At 32.6% G+C, this 22,623-nt stretch overlaps 2 protein-coding genes across 2 annotated transcripts; both read left to right on the forward strand.

Moving 5' to 3' along the window:
* Positions 1-4,908: 4,908 nt before the first annotated feature.
* Positions 4,909-8,787, forward strand: LOC122596505 (CBL-interacting serine/threonine-protein kinase 9-like). The gene is made up of 14 exons (XM_043769094.1): positions 4,909-5,237; positions 5,368-5,430; positions 6,028-6,099; positions 6,259-6,366; positions 6,470-6,538; positions 6,637-6,690; positions 6,765-6,890; positions 6,967-7,056; positions 7,142-7,264; positions 7,407-7,514; positions 7,627-7,743; positions 7,847-7,978; positions 8,373-8,443; positions 8,575-8,787. Exons 1-14 carry the CDS (start codon positions 5,061-5,063, stop codon positions 8,591-8,593), a joined length of 1,329 nt encoding a protein of 442 aa, XP_043625029.1. The 5' UTR covers positions 4,909-5,060; the 3' UTR covers positions 8,594-8,787.
* A 3,277-nt stretch (positions 8,788-12,064) lies between these two features.
* Positions 12,065-13,702, forward strand: LOC122596504 (3-ketoacyl-CoA synthase 1-like). The gene has a single exon (XM_043769093.1). The coding sequence runs from the start codon at positions 12,111-12,113 to the stop codon at positions 13,560-13,562; it is 1,452 nt and encodes a 483-aa protein (XP_043625028.1). The 5' UTR covers positions 12,065-12,110; the 3' UTR covers positions 13,563-13,702.
* Positions 13,703-22,623: the final 8,921 nt, after the last annotated feature.

Below are 22,623 nucleotides of genomic sequence, written 5' to 3' on the forward strand. Positions count from 1 at the left end.
GTTCAAAGAGTTTGGTAAGTGGTGGGAAGGCTGCGGGTGACCCTATATATAAGCATCGAGAACTCGTTGGAAGTAGAATCCTCCTAAGTGTATGTACGCATGGTTTCGGTTGGTTGGATTGATGGATGATTATTGATGGAATTGTGATAGAGGCAACACACTTAAGCTTCGATATGGATATTGGCTAGTTTGTGGGACTTTGTGGTAAACCAAGGTTTGGGGCGGTTTGGGGAAATGCATTTGGGATGCATTGGTTGGTTGTTAATGGTTCTAAAGGCAGGTTGTTGAACCGTAAGGCCACTCTACGAGTACTTTGGATTTTGGCATACATATCATACGCATTCGACATTGGCATGCATATCATACGCATTATGACTTTGACTTGCATACGATTCCTATTTGGCATTGGCATATTATGTGTTTACCATCACACGCTTGTTTATATTGTGAAATCATGATGGGTTGATAGTGTGGTACGTGAAGGCTACTTGTATGCTGGATCTTCCTTATATGTATTGTGATTATTGTCGATGGCTCCTTGTGATCCATCACTACGAACTCACCAACCCAGTGTTGACTTTGTTTAGTGCACTTTTCAGGTATTCATGTGAAATTGGAGTATTGATTGGCTACTTGTCGTTTCTGCTAGAGCTTGGATTGGGACTCCCATGGATCCGTGATCCGTTGTCCATTTAGGTTTATGCTTGGTACTTATGAAATTAGTTGTAATGACCCGTTTATTTCTCATTCATGACTTCTTGTTTACCTTGTATCTTGCACCTTAAATGTTGGTTTTGGATTCACCGAATCCTTTATTTTCATGTAGTTTATGTTCTACGATAATTCCACTGTGTGCTATATAATTTCCATAATATTTCGAGCCCTAGCTCAGGGTGTTACACTCTCACACTCTTAAATGCAAGAGTTTTCTTACTTCTCTTTCTCCCTCTCTAAATTTAATACATCAAATTAAATGTTTCAAGCAAGATTTGGTTAGGGTTTTTCATCATCATCATCATTTTATCAACATATCAAAATTTGGGGCTTTAAAGTGCAAGAATCCATTCAAATCGGGTAAAAAAAATTCGGGTTTGAGCTTCGGTGGAAGATTTGGTAAGTTAAAACTAATTCATATTCATCATTTCATGTTTATAATCATGTTTCTAGTCATATTCAAGTGTTCTTGGATCTAATTTCGAGTCAAAACCGGATTTGGGGTCTAGCTAGGGTTTCAAATTAGGTTTTTGTTTGATTTCATGGATTTTGAATTATAGTTTTGATGTTTGGATCGAATCTATGATATGGGTTATGTTTATACATGTTGAAATATGTTTGTTTAAGCTTCAAAATGAGTCTTGAAACTTCCTTGGTCGATTCTTGAGTCAAAAATTATGATTTAAGGTGAAATGGGTCGTGTTCTTCACTCTTGAGCTGCTGCTGGTTTGTGCTGAACTGGGACTCATTGCGGGGCAACAAGTAGTTGCGGGGCAACAAAAATTTCAGAAAATCTAGTTGCGGGGCAACTAGCTGTGTTGCGGGGCAACACTATCAGTTTCAGTTTTTTTTCGTTTTTGACTCGTTTAAACTTTATCAAATCATTTCTTAACATCCTCCTGAACACTAATCAATCCAGAAACATTATTTTGACTCTTATGATCAATCATGTCCCGAAATTTGGAACGTATGGGCGTATATTGATGTGTATGCATGTGTAAGTATAGGTTGTGATCGTGTGACGAATATTGCTCGCTTGTAGATTAATCTAAACTTGTTGTAGATGCTCAAGGTGAGTTCATAGCCCCTTTTCTTTACATGATTTTGGGGTGAAAAGTGTACAACTTGTTTCATTGGTTTGTTTGATTGTTATGTGTTCGTTTATGTAAGAAATCGAGGTTATGTGTTCGTTTGCTTGCAAATCAAGGTTTTATGATTGTTTGCCTAGTTTATCAAGGTTATGTGTTCGTTTACTTTATGAATCAAGGTTAAATGATTGGTGGGCTAGTTTATCAAGGTTATGTGTTCTTTGGCTTTGTGAATCAAGGTTGAATGATTGTTTGGCTATGTTATCAAGGTTATGTGTCCGACTAATTTGTAAATCAAGGTTCTATGATTGTTATGTGTTCGTATCAAGGTTATGAGGTTCATTAAATGATCCAATCAAGGTTTCAAGGCTTGGTGATCGTTTAACGATCCCAATTATGAGATCATTTAATGACCCAATCAAGGTTTCAAAGTTATATGATCATTTAATGATCTAATTATGTTCGTATCAAGGTTAAACGGTTGTTATCCCGACACTTGTTTCTTATAGTCAAAATCTACGAACTCACCAACTTTATGTTGACACTTTTTAGTACGCTTTTCAGGTAATCAAGTGAATCAAAGACGTGATGGATTATTGCATTGCATGTGATAGGATTGAGCTTGGACTTTGTGGATCCGTGATTCATTGCACCCGTTTATGGGTTATGCCTAAGATCGTTAACCATCATTTGGACTATCTCTTTTGTAAACTATTAATGGTGGTGTGCTCCTTGTGCATTATTTGATCCGTGACTTATATTTGTACTTGAATTATGTATGGATTACTCAATCCTTGAATGCATTTAGCACCTCTACTTAATTTCCATGTCACGCTGAGCTTTTCTACTAATGCCCTAAGTTTCCGCCTTGTTGGGGTGTTACAAACCATGTACAAGAAGGAAAGTACGATGGTTATCCAGTGACTTAACCCTTAGGAAAAAATAGACAAGTATTTGAGGAAGTATGTGGTTACACTGATGGGACGATCTGGGATAATTATCTTCTTAATTTGTGTAGCGAGGAATGATGATTTAACAGCTGTGATTATCCCAATAATAAACAAAACCAATCTTGGTTCAACTGGTAAATTCGTGTTGACGATATCTAGAATCTAAATCTCCACATAATTGTATAACGGATGATAATCCATGTCTCCACACAATTATAAACTTCAAAATCACACATAAGTTATTCACAAAACAATCAAAAAACAATTTTCATGTAAAGAATAATCATCGGTTGTGCTTGATTTGAAAAGTTCTCAAGGATTCTAAAAAAAAAAAGATTCTCAAAATAACTTTTTTAATATATATATATATAGATAAAACAAATCCTTATAACTATATATATACCTTATATATATGTATATACTTTATAAAACAAATCCTTTTTTTTCTTCTTAAACTTTTTACTTTTAAAATGATAAAAATATTCTTATTTCTATAACTATCCTTTTAACTCATATCCATGAAATAGCTACATTACCCTTACGAACACCTACGTTTTCTTTTCTTACGTTAACTTTAACTGGGTGGGAGATGACCAAATTGCATAGTGGTCACAATTATTTTTAACAATTAATTCGATGGGAGTAGTCACATAGTTCCTATAATAAATAAAAGCAAACTAAAAAACAAAAGAAGTTTTTCCTTTTTGCATAATTTAAAGATAAGTATTTTTTTTTTCACATTCGGTTTAATGTGAATATCTTAGCTAGGTTATTACCTCCAACGTGTTCCCAAAGAGATTTCAAACATAATATGCGTTCAGTAAACAGTAAACATGACACTTGAGCACTTAACTTAAGTACTTAATTTTTTTTATTTTATTTTTTTAACATACTTAAGTACTTAAATATTGGATCATCTTGAGGCAGTGAACACAATTTCAGTTTTATTATAATGATTCATCTATGAATATTAAATTGAAGTCATTATTAAGAACAAAAATTATGTCGATATACAACACTTTTGTCTTTATAGCTAGCATAATGAAAATATAGTTAAAAAACTTGTGACCTTTAAAAAAAAACCAAAAGGGTAAATAACTTGTGGATGTGATATTAGTGGAATTATTAAATAATAACGTAATGATATGTCACAGTTTTTGGGAAATTGAGGTCACATGAACCATCCATTTAATGTCACACATGCCATATCCACTCACATGCTGTGGAATCATATCATCCGATTAACGTATGTATTTTCCATTTAAAGTAATTAAGTTTTTACCATCTTCGTTGCATTAAGAACTTAAGATGCGTTTTGCCGAATTGTGTAACTATTAAATAATATTATAATAATTCATTTATTAGTTAACATTAACAAATTATTTTACATTTTATATGTGTAAAATTATATTTTATTAAACTAAAATTATGTATAAATTTATTTACACTAAAAGACGTAAAGTTTTAAAAGTTCATAATTTTAAGTAATTTTAATATTTAATTTGTTACATTATTTTTGTCCACGCTACATATATAGTTAGTGTGGACAAAAGTGATGTGACAAATTAAAAACGTGTAGATTATGAACTAATATTATATGTAGTGTGTGCAATATGACATTAATTAAACAGATCGATCTTTTATTTCTTAATGTAATTAATTCACAATAACTAAAATTAATATTTTTTTACAATAAGCATTCACTTACAAGATATTTTCTTTTTTCATGGCTAATTCTATAATTCAAACTTGAAACCTTTTGTTTAAATCAAGACATCTTCCCTAGAAAACCACTTGGTGATAATCTTTTAGTGTTGAATTAATACACATAATTAATCCGTATATTATACGATATTAACGCTGGATCAAAACTTTCCGTATAATGAATGAATTTCTCTTACAACAAAAATTTAATATATGAAAAAACAATGTCTTTAAACCCAAATTTACTTTTAAAAAAAAAAAAGTTATAACAAGAATATAGAATCACATTAAACTAAACACCAAAAATCAAAAATAAATCACATAAGATAAAATAAAATAAAGGTATATGGGTTATGGCAGGTACGGTCACTGATTGTTATCGCGTACGATACGTGTGGTCCCACATTTCATATCCTATAATTCATTAATTCTCTTTTCTCTAGTATATCCAAACCATTTACGTCCTCTTCTTTCTTTCTACACATTTTTGTTTCTATCTTTTGCGCTACAAAATTGCAAATTTGATCTCATTTCAACACCAAATTAAACGTACTCACTATTAATTAGCTAGCAATCTGTTTTGATCACACACACAAAATAAAGTATGAGTAGCGGTGGTGTGAAAAAGAGGACACGAGTAGGCAAGTACGAAATTGGCAAGACTTTAGGTGAAGGCAGCTTTGCCAAAGTTAAGTTTGCTAGAAATCTTGTCACCAATGAACCCGTCGCGATTAAGATTATCGATCGTGATCGTATTCTTAAACATAAGATGGTTGAACAAGTACGTGTTAAGCTTCATATTTTCATTTCTCTAGCTTATAAGTTATAATGATCATGGTTTTACGTGTGTTTTTTTTTATTATTATTAATTAACCATGTGGTTTATATACATCTTTTCTTGGTTTTTTTAGATGAAAAGAGAGATCTCAACTATGAAGTTAATCAAACATCCAAATGTTCTAAATCTATTTGAGGTAAGTAAGCCTATCGTTTGCATGATCATAATGATTCAATGTATGGTGTTCCAAATAATTTCAAAGGTTTGTAGTTTTGTGGGAATAATAGTGTGATTGAATCACTACTACTTATGCATGATTGAATCATAATTCAATTATTATTTTATTTTGACGATTGATTGATAATAATTCAATTATTTTATTGTTCTCTGTAAGTGTGATACTATGATAGTGATATATCTAGCTAAAATGATTTATCCTTCCTTAAAAATCCTCTTAATAGCTTTAGATGGTGACACGTGGATACCACTAATTCTTTTTTTTAATCTCACCTTTAATTTTTTTACATGTCTTCATTTAAAAGTTAAGAGGATTTTTAGGCTATTATATTAGGAGGATTAATCATCTCCCCAGGAGGTTAAATACAAATGTGAAATTTCCACTAAATTGCACTAGAATTATTGGGGAAATAAAAATAAATTGGTTCAATGGGTTCAACTGCACCTCTCTGGCGTATGTAGCCCCAAGTGTGTGTATATATACATATTTTCATTAATTGTACGGATTAGAGATCAATAGTTATTATTCATATGATTTAACTATGAATATGAATAGGTTATGGCCAGCAAAACAAAGATCTATATCGTTCTCGAGTATGTTGATGGAGGCGAGCTTTTCGATCAAATTGTAAGTATGTTTTGCTCATATATAATGTACACTTCATAACTGCAGAAAAAGCACTAAGGGAAAGAAAAAAAATTGTAAATTCTTCATGCAGTGATATATATTTGGACAAATTATATATCTATACTTAAATATGGTCATAATTAATTAAGTTATCTATAGGCTAAACATGGAAGACTTCAAGAAGATGAAGCAAGGAGATACTTTCAGCAACTCATTAATGCTGTAGATTATTGTCATAGTAGAGGAGTGTATCATAGAGATCTTAAGGTTTTTTTTTTTTTTTTAACAGCAATGGTGATTGGAAATGTTAAATAAATTTAGAGTGCATCTTATTTTGACACAAAATCGGTCCGTGCTATATATATTGCAGCCTGAAAATCTGCTCTTGGACTCGTATGGCGCTTTAAAAGTCTCAGACTTCGGGTTGTCTCAGCAAGTGGTATGTCACATTCAAATTTTTACAAACTTACATTTGATCAAAACTTTCAAATGATTATTATTGATATACTTGAGATCGATAATCTCTTGTTATTTTAGGAAGACGGGATGTTACATACAGCGTGTGGGACACCAAACTATGTTGCTCCTGAGGTAGTAACAACTTCAGATAATTTACCGATTTACATAAGTTGACGCATTGTTTGATACTAAGATTTTATTTTCAGGTACTTACCGTAAAAGGTTATAATGGTGCAGCCTCTGATATATGGTCTTGTGGAGTGATCCTTTTCGTCCTCATGGCAGGATACTTGCCATTTGATGAGGCAAACCTCATGGGCTTGTATAAGAAAGTAAGTTCAAGTATGAAATTATTGTTCATTGAAACTGAATTTAGACGATGACATACAATTGTACGTTAAAATTCAGATTGAAAAGGCAGATTATAGATCCCCTCCATGGTTTTCATCTGGTGCAAAGAAACTATTATCAAGAATCCTTGATCCAAACCCCCGCACTGTAAGTGGCAGTACCCGTCTTTTAGTACTCATAGATTGTGTCGACGCAAATTGACTATAATTGTCACCTGTATGGTTCATTTCAGAGAATAACCATTCCTGAAATCTTGCAAAATGAATGGTTCATGAAAGGGTATAAACCGCCACATTTTGAGCAGGACGACGATGTGAACCTTGATGATGTAGATGCCGTCTTCAATGAATCCAAGGTTAGCTCTCTTGCACGAATGTATGTGTTTGTGTACATGCGTTCACATTTTTATATGCATAGGTAGATATATGTATATAAGTATTTCGATGAGTGTATGAATGTATGCTTGTATTTATACATTTGATTTCATATGTTTTCAGGAACATCTTGTTACAGAAAAGAAAGAAAAACCTGAATCCATGAACGCCTTTGAGCTTATATCTCGGTCACATAGTTTTAGTCTGGAAAATATGTTTGAGAAGCAGAAGGTATGCATCTCAAAAATATAAGTTTCTTTTCAACAATATAACTACCGTAAATTATATTACTCGCTCACATCTGTTGGATAACCTTTGTTTGTTTGCGCGTCAAATAATACAGGGTTTTGTAAAGAGAGAAACAAGCTTTGCTTCCAAATGTCCTGCGAACGAGATCATGTCTAAGATTGAAGAAACTGCGAAACCCATGGGTTTCAACGTTCACAAACGCAACTATAAGGTAATAAAAATGCTAATTGTGTTTTACTAGTTGTTAATTTAGTCCCAATATTACTTACATCATGTTACTAACTTCTATTTTTTATTTATTTTAACCATTGTAGATGAAGTTACAAGGTGATAAAACAGGAAGAAAGGGCCACCTTGCTGTCGCTACAGAGGTTTTTGAAGTGGCTCCCTCACTGCACATGGTGGAGCTCAGAAAAACCGGAGGAGACACTCTGGAATTTCACAACGTATGTATCACAACAAAAGTTAAAGTTTCCTACACTAAAGGTTAATAAATGGGTGGGTCAGGCGGATTGGGTCAAAGTGGGTGTGGGTTAAAATTGATCAGGTTGGGCCAACATGCTATCACTTTCATTGTTTAATTTTATCCCTATAATGCTAAATAAAATTATTTAGACTTTTTTTTTTTATCTAAATTTCAAGTATACTTCGGGTTGCATTGACCTGTTCAGCCCGTTTCCAATTTAGCCCATTCTCAGAAACTACCTTATGACCCGTTACGACTGAGTAAAACCTGTTTAACCATAGATGGGTCAAAATTAACACATCTTATTATTAACAATTTAACATCCAACTTTAGTCATTTCTGATATTTCCTTTTTGGGTTCCATTAAATCACAGTTCTACAAGAGTTTCTCCTCGGGGTTAAAAGACATAGTCTGGAGTACCGAATCAAACACAGATGATAACGGGTGAGACTCTTGAACCAATTCTTTATATCAAATCTAATTCTAACAACTACTTTTCTATATAAAAAAAAAAATTTGTAACTTTGCTGTTAATTATACTTTTCTTAATTAATTCTAACTTGGCATATATATAGTTCAAGAAGGAAAGGGTGATACTTGCAACTTTTGGCCACAAGAAGGAAGATGTTGGCAATGTTGACATAATTTGGGAGACGCCTACAACCACATTTTGTTATATATGGTGTATAATGGTTATAGGAGTTGCATTCTTTTTTGTGTGTTGTAACTTTGTTATGCACCATGGAATGAAACAAGTTTCAATGAGCGTCAATTGGGCCATGACTAAATAATCTTGTCTTCTCACATCTTTATTTTCCTTCAATTTTTCAAGCAATCTCAGTAATTTGTAATCCTAACACGATAACGTGCATTATTTCACAATAGCATTTTTTTTATTTTTTTATTTTATAGCATATTTTCCGAGTGTGTTGGAGAGTATGTTGTAAACTATTAATTCTTCAAAATCCCGAACTAAAGGAAATTAAGGATTGGTGTGAATGTTCTATTGATGTTAAATAACGTTACTATGTTATTTTACCGGGATCTAGCCCTCACCCAAACTCAGTAGGAGAAAAACCCCATATAAATTCGTCTAAAGGCACAACAGTGAACAGTTATAATCCAGTCTTAAGGAATAAAACTGTAACGCCAGGCTTACTATTGACTACATTGGGCTCCCTGGGTTCTCAAAATTGCTTTGGGCCCTAATGGTAGTTGTTGTAAAGATATGTAGAGTATTAATTATATATCGTCTTGACTGAAGGTCAGAAGCTAATACGAGTATAAATCAACGCTTGAAACCAAACATCCTAAAATTGCATTTTCATCATTCATTACTCTATGGTTATGGCTACTGTACACTATATTAATAAGAAAAGGCTGCAGGTCAGAGTAAGAGGCCATCAAATTTTGACCAGTTTGCATTAAACTTGAATGCTTTTTAATATCAAAATAATACATGGTACTGTACTACAGTGTTAGTACTATAGTTGCATCAAATACAAGTTTCAGAAATTCTAAAATAGAGAATTTTATTTCGTTCCCCTCGATAAATTTGTTAAATTCTGTCACTTTCGTATTCAATATTCCATGTTATTTGGTCTATTAGAGCTTGCGTTTTAATATACACTTTTTCTCCATTATAATTCATCAAGCCATCTATGTTCTATATAGAGTGTCCATGCGCATTTATTAACCCCTTAAACTTACTATTTACTAGTATTTACCAACGAATCTGCTTCTTTAAATTAAACTTACTAAAAGCTACTATCTCAACTACATTTCGAATGTTAACTTTGTTGATTATGGGAAACAAATTGTCCTTTTTTTCCCCCAAAAGATCATGTAATTAGATTTTAAATTTAACTTTGGTTTTTCATGCATATTTATATGGACTATACACAAATTTTGGTTTCTGAATTATTGTGTATGTAGAAACATAATCTTTTATATAAATAAAACAAAATTGTTTCTAGAACTTTTTTTCTTATATGGCATGCTAACATTTTCTCTTAAGCTATTTTCTACAAATTTATGATGTCATAATTACTTTTTCTTTATTTTCAAAAAACTATTTTTCATATTAGGCCCTATGTTATCTCTTTTGTTACATATTAATTTTGTAACCTTATTAATATGAAAAAATAAGCGATCGTATTCTAGCTCTTTATTTTTAATTTTATATCTATCATTGATTTGTGATAGTTAGTTTTACTTTTTTATCACCTAATCGATTTTATATATTAATGTTCATCTTTACAAATATATTGTTATCTCCATATCAAAATTTATAATGTATCGACAACAAATTACATACAACAGCAACAATAATAACAACGGTACTCAATCCGGCAAAAGTCAGGTACCTAATCCGACAAAAGACATGTTTGGGTAAGTTAGGAATGTAGACAGCCTTATACCTACACGAAGGTAGAGAGACTGCTTCCAGAAGAATCTCCGGCCAAAAAGAAGCAAAAAATTGAGAGGGTAAAAAGTTTAGTAACCATACATGTCGGTTGTGTCGTCTGATTATATTACAATTAAAAAACAATAGCAGACACTGCATAACACACTTTAGCGTAAAATGAACAATACATAGTAAAAAGAGCATTTAAACCTATTAAACATCAACCTACAAATGTAATAAACATGTCCATGTGCATACAACCAAGTAGGGATCCAACAAAAACGAGCGATATGTGTAAGAACTCCCTTAAATCCCCTCACAGCAAACCAAAGAATCAAATAGGGTTGAATCAGACATACATAGAACTCTCATAGATTACATACATAATTCTATATATTTTTTTGTTTTAACTTTTTAATTATACGACCCGGGTTGAACCCGGGTTGATCAGTAGTAGTAAAATACAAGCGTGGTTATGTCTCGTATCACTGGAATTGGTTTAATACACGAACAAAAGACATCATATTTAGACTTATGAGAAATATAACAGTGGCAGAGCTAGTATAGGCGAGAGTGCTTGGTAATATTTGCAACTAGCCATACTTGATATTTATGTTTTCATCCCATAGTTTAAATCCACAAAGAATGTGTCCAATCGGACTCCCCAAATCAAGCAATCAACCATGAAGCTGTATTAGAAAAGAAGTGATAACAAACAAGCTAAGCTAAAATCATTAAAAATTGCCATTGAAACCCAATGACCGATCAGTCACTATTCTATACTTTTATACTTGGTTGTTTTATGTCATTAGTCACCTTTTTTTAAAAAACTACGAGTAGTATTTAATTACTTTAGTCAAGTATGAAGTCGGCCTCCTATATGTGTTAAATACTGGGTTCGACCACAGTATATCTAATTTATGAATATTAATTACTACAAACTTTAAAACCTTAAGGAATTTGCGGTCCTCAACTTGCTCCATCTACACATTCTTCTCAGGATTTCCATTTTAGATTTAGCAACTTTCATTGCATGTCGGGTTAACATTTCAGTCGAATAGATCGAATATATATAATTTATATACATATTCTCTAACAATGGTGAAGTTATACCCTGGGGCGGAACTACATTGATTAAAGGGATAGCCGGGCTACGGATCTGCTAAACTCATGTAGTTAAAATTTTTTAAAAGATGATGTATTTTTTATTGGTGCTACGGATTAAATAAATATGGTATACCGGTTATGTAACCAAATTTAACTTTTGAAACATTTTTTATCAATAAAACTTATAAAGATGTATTTTTACAACTAAATCATAAAGAAAAACTACTAAAAATGCCAAAATTTCTTAGAATTTATTAAAAATAGCAAAAAATCTGTTAAAAAATGCTAAAAATCGTAACAATCTAATTGTTATTGTTACTTTAAGCCGATAAAATGTTGATGGAAAAAATTTTGTGCTACCAGTCATTTCCGGTTCTGGTTTCGCCACTGGTTATACCTCACAATAAATATGACGGTCACGCTGTTCAAATTTAATATTCATGATTTTCTTTGGCCCCTACCAAAGTACCCTACATTTTTATACTTGTTTAGTTTTCCTATTTTTATAGGTGATGAATCTAAGAATATTGATTACTCTGCCTTCCCTAAAATACAACTGATCATTTGTTTCATCCATCTCTCTTTCTTTTAGCAATCATGGCCAAATTTTTCATCAAAATCCATCAAAAACTTGCTGATTTCATGCATATTGTAAAGCTCAATTACATCAAACTTAGCAATGGCTATTCACTTCTACTTCCTTTGGCTCTCATTCCCTTTACTTTCTTTCACTTTGGACTTCAACTATCAACCAACACTACCATTCTCTTTTGTCTATTCCTTTTGCTATTACGAATTTATTTAGCGAATCGTTCTACACCCATCTACCTCGTGGACTTTGCTTGCTTCCAACCCGAGGACCATCTTAAAAGGCCTATGGAAGGCATCTTGAAAATGTCCAAAGAATCGGGTGCTTTTAATCAAGAGACAATGCATTTCCAAAGACGCGTCATAGAAAGGTCTGGTTTGGGGGGCGAGACATACGTCCCCCCAGGACCTGGCTCTGTACCCCTACAATTGAACATGGAAGCAGCTCGGCTTGAAGCCGAGCTGGTCATGTTTGGTGCACTCCAGTCTTTATTCCAAAAGACTGGAGTCACACCACAGGATATAGGAATCCTCATTGTGAACTGTAGCCTATTCAACCCTAACCCCTCTCTAGCTTCCATGATTGTTAACCGATACAAACTAAGACCCGACATTTTGAGCTACAGCCTAAGTGGAATGGGCTGTAGCGCGGGTCTTATTTCAGTAGACTTGGCCCGACACCTCCTCACGACTCATCCCAACATGCATGCCGTCATTTTAAGCATGGAAACCCTCACTCTAGATTGGTACTTTGGCAATGACCGCTCCATGGCTGTAGGAAACTGTATTTTTAGGATGGGTGGAGCCGCCATTCTACTTTCCAATAAAACACAAGATCGGGCCCGGTCCAAATACCAGCTAGCCCACATTGTCCGAACCCATAAAGGATCGGACAATAATTCCTACAACAGTGTCCAAAAACAAGAAGACGAGACGGGTATTAGTGGGGTCTCACTTTCTAAGGATCTCATGATTGTCGCGGGTGACGCCTTAAAAACAAATATAACAACTTTAGGGCCTTTAGTGTTACCATTTTCCGAACAATTATTTTTTTTCATAACACTTGTGAAGAAAAAGATACTAAAAATGAAAGTGAAGCCATACATACCAAATTTCAAGCGTGCATTCGAGCATTTTTGTATACACGCTGGTGGGCGGGGTGTGCTTGATGAGGTTCAAAAGAATTTGAACTTAACCGAGTACGATATGGAGCCATCAAGGATGACATTATACCGGTTTGGTAACACGTCTAGTAGTTCATATTGGTATGAGTTGAGTTACGTGGAAGCTAAAGGCAGGGTTTTGAAGGGGGACCGGGTCTGGCAGATTGCGTTTGGGTCGGGTTTTAAGTGTAACAGTGTTGTTTGGAAAGCGTTGAAGGCGATTCCATCGGGTGGCTACATAGGTGATGCATGGTCCGACTGCATTGCTCATTACCCTCTCAAGGTCCCAATGGATTAAGTTAGCTATAGGAATTGAAGTGTTTACTTGGTATTAAATTAGTAGTAGATCGAAGAATGTTTGATCTGTGTTCTATTAACAAATGTTGTTTCCTTATGAATGAATGAATTTAATGATTAATTTATGAGGTGTTACATTTATCATAGTTATTGGTAATGTTCGAGAAAATAAATACTTATTGGCGTTAAGCTGTTCGAAAATTTTGTAAAATATGTATGTTGTGTGAGTTAACTAAAATAGAAACCAACTTTACTAGTAAAATTAGGAAGATATTGAATGTTATATCAAAATCAAAGAATAAGATTTAATAATGAATTTTTAATCTGACTTTTGATTTAATTCAATGGTCAATATCTATTCAACTTTACCATTCAAGTCGAGAGAATTCTATTTGTAAAATGCCAATATATTTTCCTATATGTACACAACTTTACACTATATATCTGATCTTTTTAACTCAAATGAAGGACTATATATCTGGTTCATGTTATATGTGACATATGTTTATAAACTTTTATTTATATAATTTTTATAGGTGTAGCAATTCTGTTATATTTTTTCTCAAAACCGGCGTCATAGGTGTAATGAGGTGGGGTGTCTTTTCTTTTCGATGTGACTGTACGATGCTGTGTGACACTCTGTATTGTAAATGAATTTCTTGCAAGAATCATGTAATACTTTATGTAAATAAAATTAAATAGTTACCTAACTCAAATACGAAATAAATATAAAGAAAAAACTATTCAAACAAACTACAACTACATATCGACCTCGTTCGTATTCCTAATCCGTAATCGTGAAAACTATAATTAGCTATGTATAACAAACAGTTGCAACAACAATAATAACTATCAGTAGAATTTAACTTCCACGATGGATGAAATTGACTATAATCAGGCCGACGAATGAATTTTAGGGCCGTGAGTAGAATTAAAAGAATGGGTCTCTATGTTTTTGTTAAAAGTATTATATGGTTTATCAATCTTGTATACTTAAAGTGTATTTATATTTGTCTAACAAATATGATTAGAATATTTTGTGCAGAATTTTATAAAAGGATGAAACTTCAAGGACTAGAGTTGCAATATTCTGAAGCCTGGAAAAGAGAGGGACTGGATTTGACAAGTGAGGAAGATGGAGGGCTAAGGGGTCGTATACTGGTTCTTCTCATGTATAAATACAACCCTTTGTCAGAATTAGGGTTGTATCACATATTATTCGTTTCCTATAAGACGATTAGGGTTCTTGGTGTTCTTGTCTTTGATATAATATTTCATTGTACTAAATCCGTGTGTGGATTTTGTCTTTCAGTCTGCAGATTATATCATCTAGATATAATCTGGGTTTGTATATCATATTCTATTTTTTGCTTTGATAATAATAATAATCATCCGATTACGTAAAATCTATAATAATAACTGTTGATTTATAAAAGTTTTCGTGGTATCAGAGCCAGGTTGCTAAAGATTTGGTGTTGATTTGGTCTGGATTTTATTTTCTAGGGCGTATTTCATTGTGAAACCCTAGATCTATAAAATCCCTAATTCGTATTGATTATTCCGCTGCAGTTTCTGTTCTTCTCTTTGACTAAGTGAATCAAAGAGAGGATTGAAGGTTTTTTCTGATCTTCTCTTTGACTAAAAAGAGAGATTAGAAGTTGTTCTTGCCGTTTCATCCGATAGCACTGTAACACCTCCTTTACGTTTCTATTCTTTATTTTATTCTGTTTTTTAAAATATTAAAAAAAGGTTTTTAAATCTATTTTCATAAAAGTATTTGGGCTAATACTTGACCTGCTTCCTTGAGAGGTACGGAATCCTGTCACTGGCTCTTATACGGGATTAGATTTGTATTTTCTCAAATATATATATATATATTTTGGTTTAGTTTTGTTTGTTCTTTATTTTTTGTTGATTGTGTTTTGAGTGTTCTTGAGTGTTTGCTGTGTGTTTAATTGATATTGGTTGTTTTTTAGCTTGTGTTTCTGTTGTTTAAGTGATTATCTGTTGTTTGCTTATCTGTCAAAATGACTAATGCTGAAGATAAAACTAGTGGTAGTGGTAATAAAAATGATTCTACTCTGATTAGTAAGCTTGATTTTGGTAATCCTTTGTATTTACATGCTAGTGATACTACTGGTGCTTCTTTGATTAATTTTAAGCTTAAAGGGACTGAAAATTATAATGTCTGGAATTGTGCTATGACTCTAGCTTTGGAAACTAGAAATAAAATAGGATTTATTAATGGTGATTGTGATAAAGATGATTATGATGATGATGTTCTTATAAGTCAATGGGATAGGTGTAATGTTGTTGTGTTGTCTTGGATTCTTGGTTCTATTTCTGAAGAGTTATATATGGGTCAAGTTTTTTCTAAGAATGCTAAAGATGTGTGGAAAGAGTTAAAGGAAACCTATGATAAAGTAGATGGATCTGTTATGTTCAATTTGCATTTAAAAATTTCAACTCTGAAGCAAAATGGTTCTTCTCTGTCTGATTATTATCATAAGCTGAATTCTCTGTGGAAACAATATGATACTCTTGTTAAACTGCCTGCATGTACTTGTAAAGCTGATAAAAGTTTTAAAACTCATAACAATTTGCTTAGGTTAATGCAGTTCTTGATGGGACTTGATGATGTATACATGCCAATGAGATCTACTATATTGCTAATTGAACCTATTCCTGATGTTAAAACTGCTTATGCTATTATATCTAGGGAAGAATCACATAGAAATGTGTCTGTGAATGATAATAGTAGTTCTAAAGTGCAACCTTCTGTGTTTAATGCTCAGAGATTTGATAATAAAAAAGGATTTAACAGAGGACCTAATCCTAATTTGAAATGTAGAAAGTGCAATATGCTTGGTCATACTATTGATAGGTGTTATGAAATAGTTGGATATCCACCTGGTTTTAAGAAAAAGTTTAATTCAAATGAGTTTAATAAGTCTATGTCTAGTAATAATGTTGTTTATGAAAATGTGAGTAAAGTGCATAATAATATAAACAATGCTTCATCTGTCAATTCTGCTTCTACTTCTGGTTCTTCTTTATCTTTTACTCATGATCAGATGCTTAAACTTATGAGTCTTATTGAAGACAAGTCTGCTACTAGTTCCAGTGTGACTGCTAATATGGCAGGTATAGAATTTGATTCTGTGTCTTTGTTTGGAAAAAATTTAAATAAAATTCTGAGTTTAAATGCTAGTACTCATATGTTAATGTTATATTTGAAATGGATTTTAGATTCTGGAGCTAATCAACATTTAACTTGTGATGAAAAGTCTTTGATAAATGCCATTGATATAAGTAGTCTAAATATTACAGTTGGTCACCCTAATGGTACTTTGGCTAAAGTAAAGAAGATAGGAAATGTTCAATTATCTAAAAATATTATGTTGTTTGATGTACTGTTTGTACCTGATTATAAAGTTAATTTGGTATCTGTTCATAAAATGTCTAAAGACTCAAAGTTGTTTGTTGCTTTTGATGAAAGTAATTGTTATATACAGGATTTGAGGTCAAAAACCCTTGTAGGGACTGGTAATGAGAATAGTGGTCTTTACTTATTTGATGAACAAGGTATTTGTAACATTGTGATTTGTTCTAATGTGATTATGTGCAATCTGTCTAAACATGTTTGGCACAATAGATTAGGTCATCCTGCAGAACAAGTGTTGATTAAATTAAAACATGATTTGCATATTGAGAATGAGAAAACTAATTTTCCTTGTGATATTTGTCACAAAGCAAAACAAGTTAGAGTTCCATTTCCTTTAAGTGATCATAAGTCAAACAGTTTGGGAGACTTGGTTCATTTGGATGTTTGGGGACCTTATAGGGTTCAAAGTAAAGAGGGGTATAAATATTTTTTAACTGTTGTAGATGATTTTTCCAGGGCTGTTTGGACTTTTTTACTTAAATCTAAAGATGAGGTATGTCAAAACATTCAAAATTTTTATCAAATTTTGAAAACTCAGTTTTATAAAAATGTAAAAATTTTTAGAAGTGATAATGGAACAGAATTTGTAAATAATTCTTTCAACTTGTTCTGCAAAACCAATGGTATTGTGCATCAAACTTCTGTGGCTTATTCTCCTCAGCAAAATGGGATTGCTGAAAGGAAACATAGGCATCTCTTGAATGTGGCTAGATCCCTTATGTTTCAGGGGGATTACCTTTGTATCTATGGTCTGAATGCATTCTAACTGCTACCTATCTTATTAACAGATTACCTACTTCAGTTTTAAATGGTAAGTGTCCTTTTGAGTTGGTTTATGGTGTCAAACCTGGTCTCTCTCATCTTAGATCTTTTGGCTGTCTATGTTTTGCAACAAAATTGAATGTTTTAGATAAGTTTTCAAGTAGAGCTGAAAAATGTGTTTTTGTAGGATATTCAAATGTTAAGAAAGGATATAAGGTTTTTAGTCTTGAAAACCAAAGTATGTTTTACAGTAGAGATGTGCAGTTTTATGAAAGTATATTTCCTTTTAAAATGTCTAAATCTACTTTAAAAGAAAATTGTAAAGATATTGATCATATAAATTTCTTTGATAAAATATTTTTTGAGTCTGAAGGTTCTAAAAGTCCCAATGATGAAGGGAGAGACACTGATAATAGTGATGGTGGTGAATCTGATTTCTCTGGTAGCACTCCTTGTGTTGCTGAGAATGAAGATGGTACTGCAACACTTGATGACAATGCTAATGCATTACTTCCTGAGGGCACAAATGATATTGATAATATTATACCAACTCAAAGTGATACTGGTTTAAGAAGGTCTAGTAGAAATCCTGTTTTAACTAAGAGTCTTAATGATTATGTTATTGAAGGGAAAGTGAAATATGGTGTTGAAAGAGTGGTTAATTATTCTAATCTAAGTCATGAGAACTTTTGTTTTTCCACTGAATTGAATAAAAGCTGTGAGCCTAATACTTATTGGGAGGCTTGTCAAGATAAGAATTGGGTTAATGCAATGAATGAAGAAATGCATGCTTTAAACAGAAACAATACTTGGACTTTAACTGAACTACCTGCTAATAGAAAACCTATAGGTTGTAAATGGATTTACAAAGTAGAGTATAAAGCAAATGGTGAAATTGAAAGGTACAAGGCTAGGCTTGTTGCAAAAGGGTACAGTCAAAGGGCTGGTTTAGATTATGAGGAAACTTTTTCACCAGTTATAAAAATGGTGACCATTAGATGTGTTCTAAATTTGGCTGTAAGTAATGGTTGGTCTTTGTTTCAATTAGATGTCAATAATGCATTCTTATATGGTGAGCTTGTTGAAGAAGTTTATATGTCTTTACCTTTAGGGTACTTATCTGATAATGATACTAGAGTGTGCAAGTTAAACAAATCTTTGTATGGTTTGAAACAAGCACCTAGACAATGGAATGAAAAATTATGTAAGACTTTGAAAGAAAATGGATTTGTTCAAAGCAAGAATGATTATTCTCTTTTCACTAAAACTGATCAAGATGTGTTCTTAATATTGCTTGTATATGTGGATGATATTGTTGTTACTGGTAACAATGTGGAAGAAATTAATAAAGTTAAAAGTTTTTTGAGTACAAAATTTCTTATAAAAGATCTTGGTAAACTTAAATATTTTCTGGGAATTGAAATTCTAGAGTCTGGTTCTGGTCTTTGTATGAGTCAGAGGAAATATTGTCTTGAATTATTAAGAGATTTTGGGTTACTTGGTAGTAAACCTTTAAAAGTTCCTTTGCAACAGAATACTAGGATTAATTGTTCTGAAACAAGTAATGATAAATTACTTACTGGTATAACTGAATATCAAAAGCTTGTTGGTAAGTTAATTTATCTTACAATTACAAGGCCTGATATTGCTTTTGCTGTTAATTGTCTGAGTCAGTATATGCATGCTCCTCTTCAATCACACCTTAAACTTGCTTTTCATGTCTTGAGATATCTTAAATTGTCTCCAGGAAAGGGTGTGTTTATTGATAAATGTAATACCCTAAATTTGTATGCATATGTTGATGCTGATTGGGGAAAATGTATGTCTTCTAAGAGGTCTATTACTGGATATTGTGTGTATCTTGGTAATAGCTTGGTATCTTGGAAAAGTAAGAAACAAAGTACAGTTTCTAGATCTTCTGTTGAGTCTGAGTACAGAGCTATGGCCTCTGTTACTAGTGAAATTATGTGGATTGTTAAACTTTTGGATGATTTGAAAGTAAAGTATCATTTACCTGTAAATGTTCATTGTGATAGTAAACCTGCTATTCATATAGCTGCCAATCCTGTCTATCATGAACGTACTAAACATTTAGAAATTGACCTTCATTTTGTAAGAGAGAAAATTGAAACTGGTGTTATAAAAACCATTAAGGTTGATTCTGATGATAATAATGCAGATATATTTACAAAAGGGTTGGGTACAATTCAACATAATATGTTCAGTGATAAATTGGGATTAGTTGATCTCTTCAAAGGTAAAGTTTGAGGGGGAATGTTTTGATTATTTAAGTATCAAGATTGAGGGGGAATGTTAAAAGTATTATATGGTTTATCAATCTTGTATACTTAAAGTGTATTTATATTTGTCTAACAAATATGATTAAAATATTTTGTGCAGAATTTTATAAAAGGATGAAACTTCAAGGACTGGAGTTGCAATATTCTGAAGCCTGGAAAAGAGAGGGACTGGATTTGACAAGTGAGGAAGATGGAGGGCTAAGGGGTCGTATACTGGTTCTTCTCATGTATAAATACAACCCTTTGTCAGAATTAGGGTTGTATCACATATTATTCGTTTCCTATAAGACAATTAGGGTTCTTGGTGTTCTTGTCTTTGATATAATATTTCATTGTATTAAATCCGTTTGTGGATTTTGTCTTTCAGTCTGCAGATTATATCATCTAGATATAATCTGGGTTTGTATATCATATTCTATTCTTTGCTTTGATAATAATAATAATCATCCGATTACGTAAAATCTATAATAATAACTGTTGATTTATAAAAGTTTTCAGTTTTACACTCATGGTTTAGAATTTAAGTTGTGTTGCCTTTTTTTGTCTACTTAATTTTTGGCCTTTTAGTAATCTTTTTATATAAGATGTCACTTTGAATTATTATAAGCAATGTTTAGATTACACTAATATATAACTAGTTTTTTTAAACCCTTAAAATCGAAAGTCCTGTACGATCGTTTTTACTGCACTTACCCAGATTCACGAGTGGTCACTCCAACATATGGAGTGGAGTAAGTCATAACGAGGTAACACTGAAATAACTGCCAACTATTATTGCAATATAAGATCTTTGAGATGTTAGTTGTTGACAATTGGATGGACTAACCAAAGCCACATGGTACCTTTGCATTAATAACGGAAAAAAAAAAAGTGCTCGCGCGCTGCGGCTGTGAGATGGTGGGGTGATGGGTCTTGAGAGGTGATAAATCATAGAGTGTGATAGCAAATGCTTTACCTGTACGGGTTTCGTCCTCAAATTTAAAAATTCGTCGAAAGTATATCGAATGACATTTCTAATGAAAGAGCATGAAATTTTAAGAACACCCATACAATTTTTATAATTTATCGATATACGGTGTTTGAGATAAAAGAATTTGAATGAATTAAAGAAATAAAATGATTTATGAAGGAGAGAGAAAAAGTGAGTGGTTGCGATTTGGGGAGAGAGAAAAATGAGTAGTTGAAATATAAAGGTATTATAGGTATATTATGTAAAAATGTTTAAATTAATGAATAAAAAAAAAGAGTAGTTTAGGTAATTCAAATCATATTTTGAAAGTAAGTAACTGCCCAGTGCTACCTTCCGCGGGTTTTGAGCCCAATACCTCGACGGTGTATGGGGGAGGTTAAGATGTAGGCAGACCTTACATCTACCTAAGTAGAGAGGCTGCTTCCAGTATCTACCTAAATGGTAGAAAAGGCCCTCCAACCTTTGCATGAGATGAGGATCGAACCCATGACCTATGTTTCCAGAGGCAGAGGTGTTTACCACTGATCCAACCATGCTCATTTGAGATTTTAAAAATTATTTATACGATAGTATAGATATCTTTTAATCAACCAATGTATGATGGAACCAAGTAAAGGTGTTACTCCTCTCAACAACATTTCTTTTAAGAGTTTTTGTTTGGAACTTGCCAAAAATCTAGAAATATTGTCTTATGATCAATGGAATGAAAAACAAAATTGTAAAATATCCAATAAGAGATAACAAAGTTAAAATATGAAAAGAATAGAGAATTATATTTCATTTATAAGATTAGGAGTGTAATATAAAAACAATTTTAAAGTAACGTCCTCAAGTAATTAAAATTTCATCAGGAAACAAAGATATCGAATCGCTACATTCTTAAATGATATGGATATTCATTCTATGACCCTTCGTGTTATTGATGTAAAATTCCACCTCTTGTCCGTTTGATCATGATTTCATGAATTTAAGGCCTTCTGTCATGTTGGTCATGAAACCGAGTGACATCAATGTGTGAATCCGACTTGTAAGTAAATTGAAGAGACAATACTAGTTTTGCAGCTTTACGTGCAAGGTTCTTGGAAAATTTGGCAGCTACATTTATTAATTTTCCTAACCCAAACTTAGATTTAATTATAACAATAATAATTCACGTGTCTTTGACATGCATAAAACATCTATTGGAATACGATCAATACAGGAAAAAGAGCAAATGCATATTACATGTTGAGGAAGTTGAATTATTTAAGCATGTATTTCAACATATCAGAAAACTCATCTTCTTAATACGATGCCATTCTCAATTATTTTTGCAACTATAAGTCTTTGAATTGGTTTACAATCCCGTTTATAAATACGATTCCATTAGACTCAAAACCAGTTCATTTTAGTGTTTTCAAAACATATTTTTATGTCCCTTCTCATAGTTAGGTAATATAAAAATATTTAGGTAAACCCGATCCTGGCTCAGTGGCTTGTTATTGTTTTTTGTTTCTTTTAAAGCAACACTTTCTATTTGCTAAAGGGGTCATAGTTGCCAGATCATTAGAAATTATGGTTGTTCCTAATAATTTGCAGCCCCATC

The sequence above is a fragment of the Erigeron canadensis genome, chromosome 4 (assembly GCF_010389155.1).
Source record: "Erigeron canadensis isolate Cc75 chromosome 4, C_canadensis_v1, whole genome shotgun sequence".
Taxonomy (NCBI): Eukaryota; Viridiplantae; Streptophyta; class Magnoliopsida; order Asterales; family Asteraceae; genus Erigeron; species Erigeron canadensis.

Coding starts and splice junctions, on each gene's coding strand:
- LOC122596505 (XM_043769094.1), top strand. CDS start 5,061: ATGAGTAGCGGTGGTGTGAAAAAGAGGACACGAGTAGGCAAGTACGAA. Junction 6,367..6,469: donor TGTATCATAGAGATCTTAAG/GTTTTTTTTTTT, acceptor TATATATTGCAG/CCTGAAAATCTGCTCTTGGA. Junction 6,691..6,764: donor CAAACTATGTTGCTCCTGAG/GTAGTAACAACT, acceptor TTTTATTTTCAG/GTACTTACCGTAAAAGGTTA.
- LOC122596504 (XM_043769093.1), top strand. CDS start 12,111: ATGGCCAAATTTTTCATCAAAATCCATCAAAAACTTGCTGATTTCATG.